The sequence below is a fragment of the Leptonotus elevatus genome, chromosome 6, assembly GCF_054856555.1.
Source record: "Leptonotus elevatus isolate MCC_2025b chromosome 6, RoL_Lele_1.0, whole genome shotgun sequence".
Lineage (NCBI taxonomy): Eukaryota > Metazoa > Chordata > Actinopteri > Syngnathiformes > Syngnathidae > Leptonotus > Leptonotus elevatus.
In genome coordinates this window covers 18071155-18090533 of record NC_141244.1, presented here as the reverse complement: position 1 = coordinate 18090533, position 19379 = coordinate 18071155, and the positions used below count along the sequence as shown (strand labels likewise).

The window sequence follows — 19379 nt, the reverse complement described above, 5'->3', positions numbered from 1 at the left end:
AAAATGAAACTGCATTTTCCCTTCTTCACATAAACAACCCGCACATGACGTCACATCCGCAGACAGAGGGCGGGAAATTCGAACCCGAATCCTGTTTTAGAACTATTGGCAGGAGTTCCCATTATGAACAGCTAAGGTGTTAATCTACTAATTTAAACAAAATGTCAGTCATAAATGGTTAAATAAAAAGGATATTGTAAAGATGTTTTGGGGCAAATTGTTACAAAGTGCAGCAACTGCTGTCTTCCTAAAATGGAACCCAGGTGCAGCAGATACAAAGAAAACAACAGAGGCCCCAGAATTGAACCCTGTGGAACACCATCTGTTCTGTTATACATGCAAACTAATATTGCACATATTATTATTTTTTGCTTGACATAGTATGAAAAGGGTTACAATGACCTCCACCAACCCCCTGAGACTGTCTCGCTGACCCCCTGCGGTTCCATTGAACCCAAGTTAAGAACCACTATATCTATGAATGTACAACATGTCTCACACATGGATGACGATTATGACGATTTTAACGAAAGGCTGCGGGATTACACCAAAATCAAAATGGCGAACAGCGTGGCAGGGAGAAGTGATGTTCGAGAAGGACATAAATTGAATGAGAGACTTCAAAGAGATGCTGAGCCCTGAACAAAGGGAAATTATAGCCCCCCGTCTGAGGAGCACAAAAGACCCCGGCAGCTTGGCTAATCAGCACCCATCCAACTGCAGTCAAGCCCGACACGCACACACGGACACACATGGACTTACACAATACTGCCCTAATGCGTGTACTTTTGACACATATGAAGTCAAGCTGGCAAACAAAAGAGCCGAGTGGCCTCATCAAGAGTTCAACTTTTAAGCCTTTTTCCCTCCCACAAAATTGGTTTATTCGATTTCTAACAGAAGACCCGCTCTCAATTTTATTATGCTGTATTGTGTAATTGGATTAGACCCCAAATCCAGCATAGCAGGATATTGCTAGCATTGTGTGCACATTTCATAGCGTTTCAAGCTTCATTGCTTCCAGATTTGAGTCTCTACGTGATTCCCATGTAATCTGCCCAGGGCCTTCAGAATCCGAACAAAAACATCCTGCAGCTGCAGTACATACAGAACTTCTCTAATGATCATTAAGAGGCGGATAATCAGAAGCATGATGACATCAAGCGCCAGCGTCTGGTTTGACATATACAAAAAATTCCTTCCTACCATCATCTTACACAAAAAGTGGCGTCCCTCTTCTCATTCTACCTTAAAAGGTAGAACATTGCTGGGTTGACAATTTCATGTTGGAATATAGAACAGAGACCCTGGAAAGATGCTGACGTTTTACAGGTCGTGTGAAAACGGCTGTTGAGGGGCACAATCATAGCACGTTGTCAAGGGCAACCGCATCTTTGTAGTATGTTACCTACCTACATCAAGGATATTTGGTTTTAATCAGCATTCATTTATGAGCAAGTAACCTTGACAAATTTGAATATTGACCTGAATTTCGGTGATGGAGGAACGGTGCCAATGGTGTTACTATTGAATTTTGGTGGGAATCCACAAAAAATATACGAGGGAATACTCATTGTTATTGTCCAGGTTTAAATTACTATACGTATACTAAAATAAAAACCAGTGACTAATCAGGGGGCAAAATACTTTTATGATACACTTCAATGCCAAATTAAAATGAATCAGATTAGTTGATTAATCGATTGGTTAATCGATTCTAAAACTACTTGATAGTGACATCACTACTCAGTTCGACATTTAGTTTTATCATTCAATAGTGTTAGCAGGTTCCAATGTAGTATTGAGATTATAGATTGTAGGACAATAATTGGGTTTCCAGGTGACAAATCTTTAGAAGTTGACCTTTAAACCTATCTTGTTAATTCTGTTTATCATTGCCTGTTCCTTTTTTTTTCTTATTATTTTTTTAATCAAGAGAAGGCCTCTGAAGAACGTCCTCACGTATTAACAAGTTCATTAGTCATTAATGTGCCTCACCCTGTTGTATCAGGTGAGTCATTGTTTCAAGTCAAATGAGGAGTGATGCTGTAAGAACATCCCACTATCATATTCAATCAAAAACGCTCTCGGTGGCTCATTTTCTTTACAAGTGCAACAATCCTCATGATTAATATACAAATGTAATATTAAGACGTGTTTGTCTCACGCTCTTCAGCATGCGAATTCCAGCCGGTTGTAATCAGCCTAATACACTGTCGCCTGCAACTGCTTTCTTTTTTTTCAATTCCCCGAAGGGACTAAAGCAGCTTTAACTCCATTGATGAAGTGAAATTACTAAAATTGCAGCTGACACGCCCTTGTTCAAACACCACATCAGATTTTTTTGTTGTTGCTTTTCACGAGTGAGGAGTAAAAATAAACGATTGAGATCATGTGTGTTCAAAATGAACCAATCCCATTCAAACTCATGTTAAATGAGAGTCTGTACACCTGCCGCCATTCAAAGTGCCTTTGATGAACCGTGTAGGTTTTTCTTGACATTTTTGAAGTCACATCTGCACAAGCATGAGTCAAAGTCCACAGAGAGCTTCTATAGCATCGCAGGGATCTCCTTGTTCAAAGGAATCAGTCCGGAAAAGGGTAAAAAAAAATAAATAAGAAGAAGTTCCAAGGTGTTAAATGTAGTATGACATCATCATCAAGTGGGGGAAATATGGCTTGACAGTGAAATAACAAACAACAGCACATTTCTATTCAATTTTTTATATTTTACAGTTGTTTATTTATATGTCCCCTCTCTTTTAGAGATATTTTAGAAGAGGGCCAGTGAAGATATAATTTTTTTTTGGGGGGGCAGGATTCCCACTTTAATCTCAGAATTATGACTTTAAAATCTGAATTATGAGATTAAAGTCAGAATCCTGCCAAACCTTTTTTTCTCTCTCTTTACTGGCCCTAATCCTCTTTTGTATACAATTAATAGTAGAAAAAAAGATGTTTTTTAAAAAAATATATCACATAAAAATGGCATTTGAACATGGGTGTGTTAGTTTTTTAAAATTTATTTTATATATACAGTATATCCACTTTAAATGGAGTCCGGAAAGTAAACAGAAGCTAAGCAGCGATAGCAGCAGCATATGGTTTGTTGGTGGGGGAGCCGTGTTGGTGCCATCTGGGTCAAAGATGTGTTCCCGTTGCATTTCGCGCACGGCACGCCTTATGTCAGGTACACGGGAAACGTGTTACAACAGTGGTTGCCATATTGTGAGGGATTTATCAATCGCTCACTATGGCTGTGCCTGCCCCTTTCTGCCTTAATGACCTTAATACCTGTGTGTATGTGGGGAATTGGTGATTAGGTGGAAAGGACAAAAACATAAACAAAGAGAGTGGTCACCGTGGCGACAAGTGGCCACCTTGTTCCTCCATGTGCTGACTGGACAAGTGGAGATTTTTCAGGTCTGACCTTTACGGCCACAGTGACGGCAAAGAGGTAAATCTTGATGTCCAGTTATTAAAAAAGAAAAAAATAAATTAAAAAAAGTGGCGCGGTGGGTTTAGGTAATATTAATGGGGGGAGGGGGAGGTCACAGCCTGCTTGGTCGGAATATTTCTGGAACATAAATCGGCTAGCTAATTGAGGAAGGAAATTTAAAATACTCCAATGGTAGTTATATTCTGAAAGAAAATATATTTAAATTAGTTTTTACCTTGTCTCTTCTTCTGTTTTTACTATATTTTTTTTAGGGCTGTGCAATTAATCCAAATTCAATTACAATTTCCATTATTACACTCCACAATTGCAAAATCAGCATAATCGTAAAGAAAAGATTATTAATACAAATTTTTGAGTTGTTTAAATTTAAATGTTTACCTTTTTAAAATTTTTAAAAATAACTATTTTAATAAATTTTGTTTCATCCAAAAGTAACAAATAATTTTATTTTATTTTAAACATTTTCTTGTTTTGTACCAAAAAATAAATGTCCATCCTAATCGTGATTTCAATTATTACCAAAATAATCATGATTAATATTTTCTTCATAATTGAGCAGCTCTACGTTTTTACGCAAAAAAAGAAGAAGGAAAAAATAAGTTGGTTGAAAGCTTTTCACTTTTCTGTGCATTCAACAATATTGCAGCTCTGCTTATCTTTTGGCATTGACATGATAGTGATTACATTTATCTCACTTATCTTGTGAAAAAAAGAAAAGAAAATGGCCGCTCTAAACTTAGATTGCTGCCAAGTTATGGTTGGCCAGCTTGTTTACCGACATTATCTGACGTAGCCCTCTTTGAAAAAAAATACTTGGTTGCCTAATTTCACACTTGAATGGTGGGCGGGCACTCCAGAGACATCATTTGTGCATACAGGCAATTAAAAAGTCAGCTTTCCATAACGTCTATTTAAATTGTCAGCACCTCCAGGGCACGAGGTGTTCGGCCTTGGCGGCCAGCTTGGCGGCCAGCTTGGCTCAATTGAGTGCTCTTGTTTTCTTTTGGAGTGGAAGTGAGCTGGCACCTCTGGGGAATGGGCTGTTCCCATTTGGCTAATGGCGCAAACAGTGAGCGATACTGCAGCATATTCTCTTTGGCGAGACGACTCGCTCTAAAAGTAATGAATTAGCCGACGCTGCGGACTGGCGGCCAAATCAGAGTACAAATTTTGCTCAACAAGATGTCATATTTTTTTTTTGTTGAACATTATGACTTCATGAAGTGGTGCCATTTTTTTTTAAGCAGACAATTGCTTCTCGCTCAAGTGATCATGGTGCTTTTAATTGAGATTGTGGAGGAAACTGCACTCATTTAGAAACTGCAAGAAGTTTTCCACCATCAACAGTGAATGTTCCGTTAGCAAGTATAATGACTTGTAGCGTAGCGCCTGCAGCCGTTTAGCTCAAACCTTTGATGCTAGTCCCGACATCTCATATGAGCAATTAAAACCTCACACGCCATCGACTCCGGGGTTATGTTAACTATTATCAATTAAGATTTTAAATCCTATTAAGGGGAGAGGAACACTCAGCTGAACTGAAATTAACCCTGCGCGTTGTGTTAGCTCGTCGCTGATTAAGTCTCAGCGTGCATCGGCACTTATTGTGATGTCATGATGACTTGGCAGTTGATCGGACTGGCACAAGTATGATATATGATTAATAGCTTGCCAGCAACAAGAAGATTTGCGATATGAAAAAAAAAGACTTATGTATAAGCTTAGCTAAATTACATTTTAAAATTGTAAATAATTAATAATTAATTAATTAATTAGTTTAGAATAGTTCAAATTTTGATGATTTGCTAACAAAAACCAAAAACATTCGCCATCTCAATACACAACGCCGAGCGTTGTGTGCAAACGCCTATAAAGAAAACAAGGTAAGCCTCGTAGCGTTCCTAAAGAAATAACATGCGATCGGGAGAGTCACCCTCCCCCACGCCGTGCTCTCGTCATTCACCAGACGCATTCAAGAGTTTTTGATCGTCACTTTAGGAACGCTACGAGGCTTAACTTGCTTTCTTTTTTGGCGTTTCACATTGCTTGGCAGAGAGCCAGCCGCCAGAAGCTGCATCAAAGCCTTCTATATGCTCTACCATAAAAAACATAAAGAACATATAAATACGTTTTGGGAAGTGAAGAAAAAAGTACACAAAACGCATTTATATACGTTTTTGGGTTTGAACGAGTTAAGTTCCATCTTCACACCTGCACTTTTCCAGTTTGAGAGACAAGTTTGCGCCGTTTTCCTCTTCCTCGCTTATCACTGGGAAACACATTGCATTAAAAACAAAAGGAGTTTGGGCCCGTGAAGTCATTTTCACTCACAGAAGAGACTGCAGTCTGTTAAAGTTTGGCATTTTCAACTTTGACTGCGTTAATTGAACACATTACAAAAAATAAAAAATAAATTGAACAGATTCCGATTCAAACAGAATTCAGTCTTAGGGTTGATTATTGGAGTGGTGATGAGTAACTGTGCTGCGAGGCAAAATATCAGCGTAGTGTAAAATCAACACTAACCAGTGTTGACTTACTTACATGTTAAATTTCAACTGCCATTAAGGTTTAACACTTTTTAAAGTGTTGTTTTAAATATTTTAGTGTGGACCAATATTGGCACTTTTGAAGAGCTAAATTCAACTCTGTAGGTGTTGAATTCACATTGTCGATTTCGCTGTGTGTTCAAGATTGCCTCCTCAGATCTTATTGTGTCTGCAGACCGAGCTCGCCAGGATTGACGTACTATAACAAAGCAGAGCAAGCTCCCCAAGTTTTCGCAATGCACACATACCCACACCAACGTGGTCCAATAGCCACGGTCTCCACTAATTGGCAATCCATTCTTGTCCGTCCATTGAAAGGCGACACCATGCCACTGAAGTAAACGGCACGGGTCTCGGTGTAATTCCGTTTCCCTCGGTGTATGTACAGCGTCGGCAAGATGGACAGGATGTCAGGGGGAGTCTATTGTTGCATTATTCATCATTACAGCCTTGAGTGATTGTATTCTCGTGTTGCGCCTATATGACGGAGAAAGGCCCGGCCGGCGCATGTAAATCGCGCGCACAACAGCTTCAATCATTAGTCGCTCAGTGATCGAGGGCAAAAGACAATTACCGCCGCGTAAAACCCAGGACCCTTTGCAGGAAATGTCACCGTGACACTCCCGGAGTGTGTTAATTGAGATCACATCACTTTTTAAATTGTGTGACATTTCCGCAGAAAAAATAAAATAAAAATTTCAATATGCAAACAAAATACTTCATATGGCGGTCATTACAGCCAAGCCGGAGAAGAACGTCCCGAGGGGATGGATGAGCACTCACAGGGGGGGAGAAGTGGAAAAGGTCACAAAATTCACAACCACAATGATGTATTTATATTTCTTAAAAAGCCCACACGTGTGCCTAATGCATGGATTACAAATGGCTCTGGGCGGATTTTTTTGGGGGTCTGTTCACTGTTGAATCTCCAGCAGCAAATGACGGATGCTGCTGAGAGCTCATTCAAAAAGAAAAAAAAAGGCATTTATTCAAGAAATATGAAAAAAAAAAAGTCTAAGTTTTTAATGAGAATTGACACAAATACTCCCTTGTGAGCACTGCCTTGTCAAACACGTTTAGGATGCCCAGAGGACCACCCGACAAACGCGTCACAAAGTCATTGATCATCCCTCATCGCTCAGTCTCCCACATACTCTGCTGCCATAATGTATTCTACATATTTGATACCGGGCGCTATTTTTAAAACGTGGGTCTTTCAATTGTATGAAAAATTGAAAAGGGCCAGAAGAGCGAAGGAAGGGAGGCCAAATGGTGAAAGAAAAGCCAAGAACAGAAGATGACAGATTGAAAACCAGGGACGGGAAAAAGACAAATGTCACACTTGTGGAAGCGAACTGGAGGGAAATGCTCAGTGATGGAAAGACAGTAAGACATTTAGCGAGCCAAGGAGATAACCTTTTATTGCTTCCGCGACGTAAAATAACACGGCACTGTCACGGCCAACCCCGGGAGCGATGCTGTTGTTATGGAGGGTAAAGGAGGCGTAGCGAAAGGACAAGCTGTCAATCCCCGCCTGGCGTGCAAAACACCCAACGAGATTTGCTAACCGATAAATGCGCTCCTCTTCCTTTTCCACTGAAAACGGATAAACACTGTTTTGTTTTGGCAGCGGTATCAAAATATTAGATAGCTGCAGCTCTAGTTATTACCATAATTCAGGGTTGGGCAAATGGTAGCTCACACTGGGAATGGCTCCTGATTAATTTTTGAAAATGAAAAATGTTTACTGTAGTGAGCCAAAATGTTTTGTTTTTCTGCTAAAAAAAGGAAGCAGATCACCAAATTTACTTGACTAGTTTGCTTAGAGATGTCAGCCATGAAATATTACAACCACAACAGCTAATTTGAAGATGAGCTCCAAGACAAATATACGGTAGTATAATATTAAAATATTTGAGTGAAAACACGTAAGTTTGGGTCACTCGCATCTCAAGGCACCGGCGTACTGTAAAGACATACCAGAAAAGTTTACTGTAATCATTTTGAAACCAACAGACTTGTAGCCTGCTCAACACACTCCAATTTACTCAGCGCTCCCCTCCCCTCCCCTCCCCTCCCCTCCCCTCCCCTCCCCTCCCCTCCCCTCCCCTCCTCTCATTACTTTTTATATGTGTCGTCTGTTAAGATAATGGGAACGTGTATGCGCTCATGTGGCTTGACTCAACAGTCGTTAACTCGGAGAAACGGAAGCCAATGAACGCATATCCCCATGAGGAGAAAACGCTTAGAACCACTCAGCGCCGTATCAGAGTTCACTGACCGATACGTGTCGTTCATTCGCAGTTAACGGAATCGAGAGTCACGCCCGCACGCCGGCCGCGTCATTCGCCGAAGATTCACGAGTGACAGAAAGCGGCTTTTCCACTCTTAGCTTGACATGCCGACGGCTGAGCTGAGTTGATTGGAGAAAGGAACGAATCAGTTCAGCAAGTGATTCCATTCGGCTCATTTGCTAGAGATTCGTTTGTTTGAATGAATCGTTTGCAAACGGCGGCCGTTAACACTACATACACCCCCCCCCCCCCCCCTTATGTTACACTTTTGAATTACTTTACAGATTTTGGAAGTAACTTATCCATTATTGATGCTAATAGTGTCCCATACATATTACTGAGTCTGTACCTTTTCAAAAACACAACAAACTAAATGTTCTCGCCTTCACACACACATTCAGCGAGACGAGCACAATGACGGCACGCGAGGCCTTTACTCACCCTCTTGGTGAGCTGCGTGTCCATCATGAAGTTGTGTACGTGCTTTTCGGCCTTGGTTAGCTCCAGCTTCCTAGCTACCACGGCAACCACCAGAGCCGTGCAACCGGCACCCTGCAAGAGAGGGCGGGGGTGGGAGATTTTAGGGGATATCGATGGAAACAGAACCGAGGAGGAGGAATCGGCTAATTTGACTTTGAGAATTAAACCCCAAGTGAGTGACAGGGGAGCACAAACATGAGCAAGACGGCGCCAAACAGGAGTGATAGGAGAGAGAGGGACGAGAGAGGAAAAAAGGATTAGGTTGGAGAGTTCCGTTCCATATCCGCAGTTTTTCATGTCGACAAGCAAGCCAAGTCTATTTTAACTTCCAATCCATCTGTTGTAAGATCCCTCCTTCCATACTTCTCAAATACGCATCCGAGATTGACACTCCATAATGTCATTTAATGGGACGCCGCCGATCTTAATTACACGGTGTCAGTCGACAGGAGGCCGGGATGTCGGGGAACGGGCGCTGGCAGCTTTGCCGAGCAGCGGCGCTTGAGCGCTGAAGAGGAACATCGGGAGGACGACAGACTTAGTTAACTTTCAGATTAGATACTGTTTTCAATGGGGACGCTGAGTGCTGGGAAGAGGAGGGGAGGGGGGGGGGTTGCATGGAGAAAAAAGGAGGAGGGATGGAGAGAGGGAGGCAAAGATAAAGAGAGCGGAGTGCTGCGAGTGCATACAAATAGCAAAGGCAGGATGAATCCTGGAGGAAGCGGACGACGGTGGCGAAGGAAGGCAATGTTAATGAGGTCACATATCTCCTGATAAGCAATGAATTAAGATTAAGCGCCTTTAATGAAAATGTATGGCCGCCTCCTCCTTCCTCGCAGCGGGAGAAGAAGGGGGAAAGGCATCCAATAAGCACAAGTTTGTTCCCCAAAATAACTTTGCCCGGGTTCAGTCAAATGCAGCACACAAACAGCATTAGTCTATACGCTCATCCACAACCAACGAATGAATAAAATATGACGTAAGACGATGGAAACCCACAGATTCCATACAGATCTAAACCAATACTATAAAACAGATAGGTATGGCGTTTTTGAGGCCGATATTTGACAAAATAAAATTCCGAAAATTCTGATTCATCAGCTGATTAATTAAAATGATTCCTTTTTTGGCCACACTTATAACAATATATATTTGAATTACAGGCATAACATTTGATGGTTTACAATACTTTGTCTTTTTGTATTTGATTAACTTTACAACAGAGATAAAAAAAGAGGAAGAGATTAATCAAGAGATTAATCACATGGCTAATTTAATTGGATGATGGTCGCTCTTTAAAAATCGACAGCAATCAGCCAATTTTTTTTGTATGATTTTTTTTGATGAGAGGTTTACTAAAACAGGCAAACAAAAAAGAATCGGTTGATTTATGCCGATTTCCAAATACTGTAACTATTATCATCTGATTAAATCCGACTAAAATGTTTATTTATTATTATTGTTATGCACTGTAAACATTATGCATGGTTGGAACATGAACAATTCACTTATAAGACGAAAACTACTAAAAACAATCAATCTATTGAAATTCATTGCAAATGCGGTGAAACTTAAATACTAAATTGTACCTAAATAAATGGTTTAAAATACTAAAAGATTAAATGCAAAAAAATTGTAGAGGTGTGCCTTGAGATACAAGTTCAATTTGTTCCATGACCATTCTATTTGAGATACGAGTGTTTCAGCTGGAAATGCCATGAATTCATTCAAGCCACCCCCCCAAAAAGCATATCATATTTTTTTATAATGTTTGTATAACAACATTTATAAAACTGCAACGCTGATGCTATTCATTAGCCCGTCGATGGCGTTTTGCATTATCTGTTTGCATTAGGCTAAATGGACTTTCGGGAAGCAAAGCTATGTTTTAAATACACAACGTACTACTTATTGTTTGTTTGTTTTGCGGAAAGGGAGCCCTTCCGTTCGTAAATTGGGATGTTTATAGCCGAGTCTATCTTCTCTGAGCACACGAACTGACATCACTCACAAGGCCACGACCCTTAAATGCACACAAACAACACTACAGTGATTTTTGGCGGGTCCCAACTAACAGTAATTACATATCATAAAAGCAGTTTTATTTATTTGCATTTGAGTTGTGTTTCATATAGCGCACTTCAAAAAATCACTGCTGTAGATGAAAAAAAAAGCTTTTGATGAATTGCTGCAGCACAATATGTACAGCACAGCGTGAAGCTCTGCATGTGCAATTGTGCCCTGTGGTCCGAATCAGCACGGTGCTGATTGCTCTATTCAGACATTGTGCATACACGTGTGCAGGCGTGCGTGGGAGGTTTTGTGTGCACGCCCACGCGTGTTGGATTCCGGCGGGGTTCCCTGTGCAATCTCTGCAGACGGACTGACGCGAGGCGAGCCGCTGTGATTTGTTTCATGCGGTCGAGTGTTTCCCCTCGCTTGCTCTGCCACGGCACAGCCATCCGCACTCGCTGTCAGAAAATGGGGAATTACCATCTGTGCCGCTGCGCGACAATTACAAGCCGCAAGGAGACAATTGGATCATTTTCGCTTCAAGAAAAAGCTTCTGAAAAGACAAAAAAAAAAACACCTGCACAGACAGGTAATAATGTAGACCTCGGTCGATTCCTAGCTACCTGCCAAATACTACCAACTCATTCTATCTAACTACCTTCTCCCAACTACCTACTTACTTACCTTACGTACCTAATTAACTAACCAACACATTTATACTACTGACCAACCAACCAACCAACCTACCTACCTACCTACCGGTTCTGTCCAACTACTGTACCATTCTACCAAACCATATTATTCTACTGATTAACTTTTAGTACAACACATAACAACTACAGTATATAGACAATATTTTACTAGATACCTACCAATCTAGTTAACTCACTAACTTATTCTGCCCACCAATCTCCTACTAATGTCTACCTACTTATTTACGTACATAATTAACTAACCAACCAATTCAACTACCAACTTATGATCCAACCTACCTTCCTACCTACCTACTTCTGACTTTACCAACTGAAGTCTACTACCAACTTACCTACGTACCCACCTTACTAATTTAGTCCATGAACCTTCTATTAAAGACTTTACAGTGTATACTACCGACTGACTGACGACCTATCTAATAAACGACATAATGAATTACTTGTACCTAATTGACTACCCAACTAGCTAACAACCCAATTACTACAAAAACTACCAACTTACCCACCTAACTTTTTCTGTCTACTAGCCAACTTAATAAAAATACTACCTACCTACCTACCTACTTTTGACTTAACAAATTGAAGAGTCTATTAACAGCCTGCCTGCCTGCCTACCTACCTGCCTATCTACCTACCTAACTACCTGCCTACCTACCTACTTTTGACTTAACAAACTGAAGAGTCTATTAACAGCTTGCCTGCCTACCTACCTACCTACCTACCTATCAATTTGCATTGCCTACCTACGCAATTCACAAACCTCTTCTGCTTACCTCCCTCCTACAAACATCTAGCTACCAATCTAGTCACCCATTATTTATGCATGTAAATGTACATAAAAGTAAGGTAACAAGTCTGTGTAGAAATATTTTAATAATAATTGCCATGGACAAACTTTCTGGTGTGACAAGACTTTAAATGCACCGCAGTTTGGACAACTTTTGCTGTACAGTACTTTGTAAATCGCCGCGACTTGCGCAGTCCATCATTTCCCCGGCTTGCAAACACCCGGTGCACCCTCGCGCGTTGCCATAGTAATGACGGCGAGACTCATTAGAATAATTCAAAGGAATCCATTTTCTTCCCTTGACCTGTCACCCAAAGTGTAACCTGTAATTCTTGGCAGGACTTCTTGGCGCCGTTTTCCCTTGCACACTCCAACACTCATCGCTCCTCCTCTGATGAGCGGTGAAAATAAACCACTCTGGAAACTGATGAGGGTGTTTGTGTGCGACAGGGGAGGAGAGCGCGTGCACTGTGTGTGCGTGTGTGTGGGGGGGAGTCCTCTTTAAGAGTGTGTCAAGCACAGTGTCAGTACCGTGCGGAGGATGCAGCCCGCGGCGGCGGCGAGTATGGGACGTTCAGTATCCTCCCCACTTGAAGAGCGCTATCGAACATTTAGCCTTCACCGAGGTAATAAGATTCAGTCTTAATTGACAAAAGCTCCCCGCTGATTCAATTGCATTCTTTTAATCAGCATCTTCACATGTGCAAACGAGCAAGAAAAAGCTACGTTAAACGGTTGCTATTCGCTACACTTTTTATGGATGAAAAATGGCAACGACATAGAAATATAGTCAAATATTGTATCATCTTTCTTTAAAATAGTATAATGTCATCGTAAATGGTATATTGTTAGTTGAAGAAGATTGTTCGACGAGTCCAGCCGCGGGCAGCGTGGAGTCGTAAAACTGCACGCTACGGGTGGCTAGGATTTGTCATCTAGTCATGACTACGTCGACGATCAAAATGATCGACAATTAATTTAATCGTTTTTTCTTTTCTTGAAACTGCTGGTGTCTGCCTATTTGTAATGCACATGCACAGTAATAGTAATCGTCCGTGATATAAACAGAAGCATTGTGGCTAACGCAGGATCATGCTAACTGTGTTAGCAACAGAATCCACAAGTTAGGGCATATTTCACCAAAAATACTGAAATCTGCCTTTCATGTCAGCATAGTTTCCATTTCTGACATAGGGGCCATTTCTGAAAGCTTGCATTAGCATTAGCACACATAGGTTACGGTGTGCGGTCGATGTAATGTTGTAACATGATGTCATGTTTTGTACGCTAACATTTGCGTCTCGTATAGATTACAGACAAGTCAGTGAACTCATCAATAAAAACACAGCTTAAGTATGGCCGCGTTGACGTCGAAAGAGTGAAATATGTTTTTTTTTCATAGTTACGGATAAAGTATTCATACTGCAATTATGCATAGTGTATAGTTTTTGGTTCCATTTTAAAATGCTCTAAACATTTACAGCTAAAAACAGACTCGCCTTCAATTTCAAATCAACATGTCAGGAATGGTGGTACAAGCAGCAAAGTTTCATCAAAGTTTAATTGACATTGGAGTTGTCTTTATCTTAAATGTAAACATATGTTAAAGAATTTAAGCTGTGAGCTAATAATGGTTATATAGGAGCAGCTGCTTGTTAAGCGAGTTAAGCCTCGCAGCGTTCCTAATGAAACAACATGCAATCGGGAGAGTCACCCTCCCCCACGCCGGGCATTCAAGAGTTTATATTATTATATTTGTGATAAATATTTGAGTTACACATAAGAAGTCTTCAGCAAAAACTGAAGTATTGAGATTGAGAGAATGTCATTTCATTTTTGTGATGTTTTTAAAAGCCTGAACTTTGCAGATGCATACAGAAATTTGAGATATTTTCCTAAACATTGCCTGTACTTAGCACAAAATACCTTCTCCATAAATAATAGCTTACGCTCAATAATTCCCCTCTGCAAATTCCTAAATATAAAACAAGTGGCTTCAATTACTTGAAAGTAAATGGATTTGAAAGCATCGCCACTATGAATTTGCATTTTTGAAGGAGAAAAAAAAGCACTTCTGAGAAAGACAGCTGACGCGCTCGGAGAAACAAAATCATTCTGTTATTCAGAACGTTAATATGATTAGGTAACATATTAAAAAATGCATCATCCCCAATTGCGACACTGTGCGGTGTCTCGCAATTAGCCTCCGTGTGCTACATGTCCTTTGAGGAAACCAATCATAGGTAACATGTTTCGTTTCAATCCTCTTCCCTTTGCCTGACCTTGCGGAATAATTCAAACCCGACAGACTTTTTTTTGGGGCCATTTGCAATGACTTCAAAAACCTCACGTCGGATTAATTGTCTCCCATCGCTCAGAAAGTAGACGCCGAGCGAGCAGTCGGTTTGAGGGGAATCCGAGCAAGTGAGCGAGGAAGTGGAGCGTTGAAAGGGACATTGACAGACAGACGGTGGGTAGAAATAAACAGCGCGGCCCGGCACAGGATGGAGGAGGAGTAGATGGACAGCCAGGGAAGTGAAATGTGATAAATAGGAAAAGATGGGACGGGAGAATGAGCGAGAGAAGTTGAGAGTGGGAGGATGTGACACCCTTGAAAGGTGGGACCTTCATTATGCAATCAGGACGTGTGCGCACACATGAACATTAATGGCCTCGCTCTTGTTTGTGCACCTACGAACACACACGAGTCGGCTAATTCACGAGGGAGCTCGGGGGGGGGGTGTTCGTATTACACGAGCAGCACAATTTCTCAGGCGAGGGACAAAGTGCGCTGTAATCTGTTGACCTTTTGAACGAGGCAAGGACGGGACGCAGGGAGAAAGGGTACGTGTGCTGCTTATGTTGGCCTCCAGATGACCGGATAGCCGATCTTTGAAGCCGCGAGGCCGCCATATTGCTCCTCCCAAGAAACGTTTCTCTGCATACGACAGTATCGAAATTGGAAACTTAGGAAACAGCATGATTTACGATGTTTTAAATTTGTTTCACATAAACAAGAGAACTTCAGACATTTTACAACTTAAAATTAGAGATGTCAAACGATCAGATTAATCACATTTTAGAATTTTGATTAATCACGATTAATCGCTTAATAAAAAAAGCCTTTTTTATCTACGTTTTTTCCCCCGCCAAATTTGAAGAGCACTGGTTATGTGTTAATTCTTTTGATTTAATATTATGAGGACGTCTTCAACATTTTTTGATCCTCTGCACACGCTCATCCTAAATAATCAGTTAATTACTTGCATAATTTAAAATAATATTTTGACATGAACAAATATTCTAAATGTGATACGCAAACATTATGAAATGCTTTATTTTAATGCATAAAATTGTGTTTATTTCTCAAACACAACCTGTACTACCTTAAACGTAGCCATGCGCTGTCACGCTAAAGGCTAATCTATGGTCAAAATGAATCTGCATTCATTCATGATTAATGCGATAATTTTTTGTGATTTAATAATCAATTATCGCTTTAACTTTGACAGCACTACTTAAAATAAATGTTTAATCTATATGCTTGATGATGTTTACAGCAGGAAACTTGTAAACATCAAGGGTTTAAGGAACTGAGCGGTAAAAGAAAAAGGGGGTCTTCAAAAGCAGCACATATCGTCCACTTGTTAATCTTTTTTTTTTTTACCTCTTAAAAATAGTGACCACTTCCCGCAACCCCCCCACCCCCCCCACCCACCCACCCCAGCCCCCGGCCCTATACTAACTGCCTACGAGCTGTATATGTCTAATACGTATACCGTATAATTTATACATTAGTCTGCTCGCGAGATGGGAGGAGCAAGATGGCCGCCCTGTCGCTTCAACGGCTTGCACGGGCGTGTACGGGCTCTTGGCTTTTCCAGTCATATATTCAGATCAGTGAATAAAACCCACTTAATCGTATCACGAGTACCCACCATGATTCCAGTGAGCAGACACACTCCTTTGCCACAGTAGGTATGAGGGACCATGTCCCCGTAGCCAATGGACAGGAAGGTGATGGAGATGAGCCACATGGCTCCCAAGAAGTTGCTGGTCACGTCCTGTGCGTCGTGATACCTGCACAACATGATGCACATACAGTTTCAATGTGGTCACAGGGTAAAATAGACTCATATTTTGCCATTTCTCAAATACTACAAAATGATTATAATAGTGGTTTCATGATGACTTCTTAAAAAAAATTAATAAAAGAAGAACGATGAGGAGGGAAACATTTAAATCTAAAGATTAAAAAAATGATAATCATAACAATGGTACCATATATGTTATCACAGAGCAGAAACATAGCATAAAAACTAAAAAATAGGGATGATCAATAAAAAAAAATTCCCAGGCCGATACCAGTACTCAACTCTTGAGTAGTCACCGATACCAATACCAAGTAACGATACTAATAGTACTTTTGATACATAAAATTCCCCAAAAAACAATGACAGGCAATTTTAAGACTTATATAAATTACAATATAGAATTTTTCCTTGCATGAAATTAATAGCACTTTTCTATTAGCGTTATTTATTTCAATTTGTTCGTAAAATGCGTGTCTTGTATAGAAAACACAATCAGATCAATTTCAATAAATAAATAAATTCTCAATGGCCCCCGCCTTAGCAAGTACCGATACCGTGAAATCAGGCCGAGATTACACTAATAGTTGGTATCAGTACTCGCCTAGCCCGAATAAATAAACAAGGGAAGAACTATAATGCTTAAAAAAATCTTCTAAGAAAAAAAAATCTAATATTAAAAATTGCCTCTATAAATAAAATGTATTAGTATATTTTTTATGAATGAAATTAATCCAGATTGAAACAATCTACAAACAATAAAATAGTGGGGGAAAAAAATGTCATTGTTAAAAAATACAACATATGCTATCACACAGCGTAGCAGTGATTCTTATTTAAAAAAAAAATATATATTTTAAATGTTTTAATTTAGAAATCAAATTTAAATTCCTTAAAATTGCAGGCAGAGAGATGAAAAACTACACTAATAAATAAATAAATAATGAAACTAGCATATTGTACATTTTTAATTTAAATATTAACTAAATATTCACTGCCATTGACGGCTATAAACGTCAAAAATTTACTTGAACTATTTCTGTTAGTTAAGTTTTTTTCTCCACTTTTGTTAACAGCAGTATGAAAACCTAGAATTTGTTATTGTGCATTTAGAATAGATATGAAATTTGTGATCAATGGCAAGTTAACTAGTGATTTCATGCGATTAATTACGATTAAAAACTTTAATCGCCTGACGCCCCGAATTTTTGAAAAAGAATTTCGGCTATAAACGTCAAAAAATAATTTAAACTATTTCTATTAGTTTAAATTTTTTTCCAGTTTTGTTAACAAGAGTATGAAAATTGCCTATTTTTTAATCATACATTTAGAACAGATATAAAATTTGTGATTAATCGTGAGCTAACTAGTGAAGTCATGCGATTAATTACAATAAAAAAAATTATCGCCTCTTGCCCCTAATTTTTTAATAATCTTAAAAAAAAGAAAAATAATTTATGGCAGTGAATGAGTTAATAGCCTAAGACAATATTGTATTTTCAAAAATTTAATGCATAACTATAGTAGGTAGGTGAACATAATTTCTGATTCATAATGGCTGCATAACAGTGCAAATAAATCTAAATGTAAAAACGCGTGTCGGGGAACTCCAACAAAAAGTATCGGATGAAGCCTGGCACACTTGCCTGAAAGCGAACACAATGCCTAGCCGCAGCTGTTTTCGCTCCAATCTGTGTGCTCCACACACACACACACACACACTCACGCACACACTCACAACACTGTTACCATAGCAACCAATCCTGTGCAAATCGGACTCAATGTTGTCTTGTCAAAAAATATCCATCAGCAACACATGCTGTCGATTACTGTACGTCCTTCAATGTTTGCCGAGCAGGTCGCGCGAACGTCGCCCGGCTGACACTTTTTGCACCTCCTTTGACGCCCTCTTTTTATCCCCTTCATTAGTTTGGCTAGCAGAGGAGAGGCAATGCCAATTAAAATTGGATGCCACCCAAACGAGGGCTTCCCACCAGCAGGGCATTTATGCATTTAAATAAGCTTATTAAGCAACGGATAAATCCACACATTGCCTTGTTTTTGCCCGGGAAGAAGTTCAAGTGATGCATTAGGAAGGCTGCAAAACTTCAACAAATCGGATCGTCCATCTTGAGGAGACTTTCAAAATCCTTTTTCTTCTTCCATGTTTGTCCTTGTGCAAACTCGTGCTGTCGTTGGACGGGAAATACTTTTGCACTATTTATTGAAACTCATTCGTTTGTCTGGTTGACAACACTGGGGTTGATTATGGTCCACGAAGCATTTTTGTATTTATTCAATATATTTATATTGTACTACTGACCTCTCGCACACTCGTACCGTCCAGGCGGCGATGATCCACAGAGAGATGCTGAAGACCAGCAGCACCGTCCCGGGGCAGATCGTCATGAGCGTTTTCATGACAAAGCGCGTGTTAAAATGCACCTGCAACATCCACAACAGCAAATTGATGACATAGAAGTGTACGTCGATTTCAGATGAACACACAGAAGCATTTTAAGATTTGCGTGTGTTCAGCTGCAATGTAGGGGTGTGCCAAAAAATCGATTCTCATAAAGATCGCGATTCTCATTTAGTATGATTCAGAATAGATTTTAAATGCCCCAAAATTGATTTTATTGAAATTATTTGATATTGTCTTCCTTTTGTTTGTGTGTGCCTTTATTGGGAGCGCTGTTCATGTTGTACCCGATTTGGCCACATAGGGGCAGTGTGGTTCCACGCGGTCTGATACACTGTTAAGTTGTAGCCACATTAGAGAGTAGAAGGAAAAAGTCACGATCAAGCTATTCCAATAAAAGTGCCGCGAGTAGCTCACTAATAAGCATTAGCGAGTCAGACTGGAGTAGATCATTACGATTTTTTGAACATCTATAAATTGAAGCAAAAATCATTGTCAATCAAATCATTTTGAATCAAAAATTGCTCATTGATTCTGAATCGAATCGCACACCCGAAAATCGGAATCGAG

General features: G+C 40.0%; 1 protein-coding gene across 2 annotated transcripts in view; it reads right to left on the bottom strand.

Moving 5' to 3' along the window:
• kcnn3 (potassium intermediate/small conductance calcium-activated channel, subfamily N, member 3) overlaps positions 1-19379 on the bottom strand; it is a 76041-nt gene that overhangs the window by 12323 nt on the left and 44339 nt on the right. For both annotated transcript variants that reach the window (XM_086078188.1, XM_086078189.1), the window contains 3 exons: positions 18711-18832; positions 16235-16376; positions 8745-8855 (listed from right to left, as the gene is read on the bottom strand). In XM_086078188.1, coding sequence (XP_085934314.1) covers positions 8745-8855; positions 16235-16376; positions 18711-18832 — 375 coding nt within the window. The remainder of the gene's footprint in view (positions 1-8744; positions 8856-16234; positions 16377-18710; positions 18833-19379) is intronic.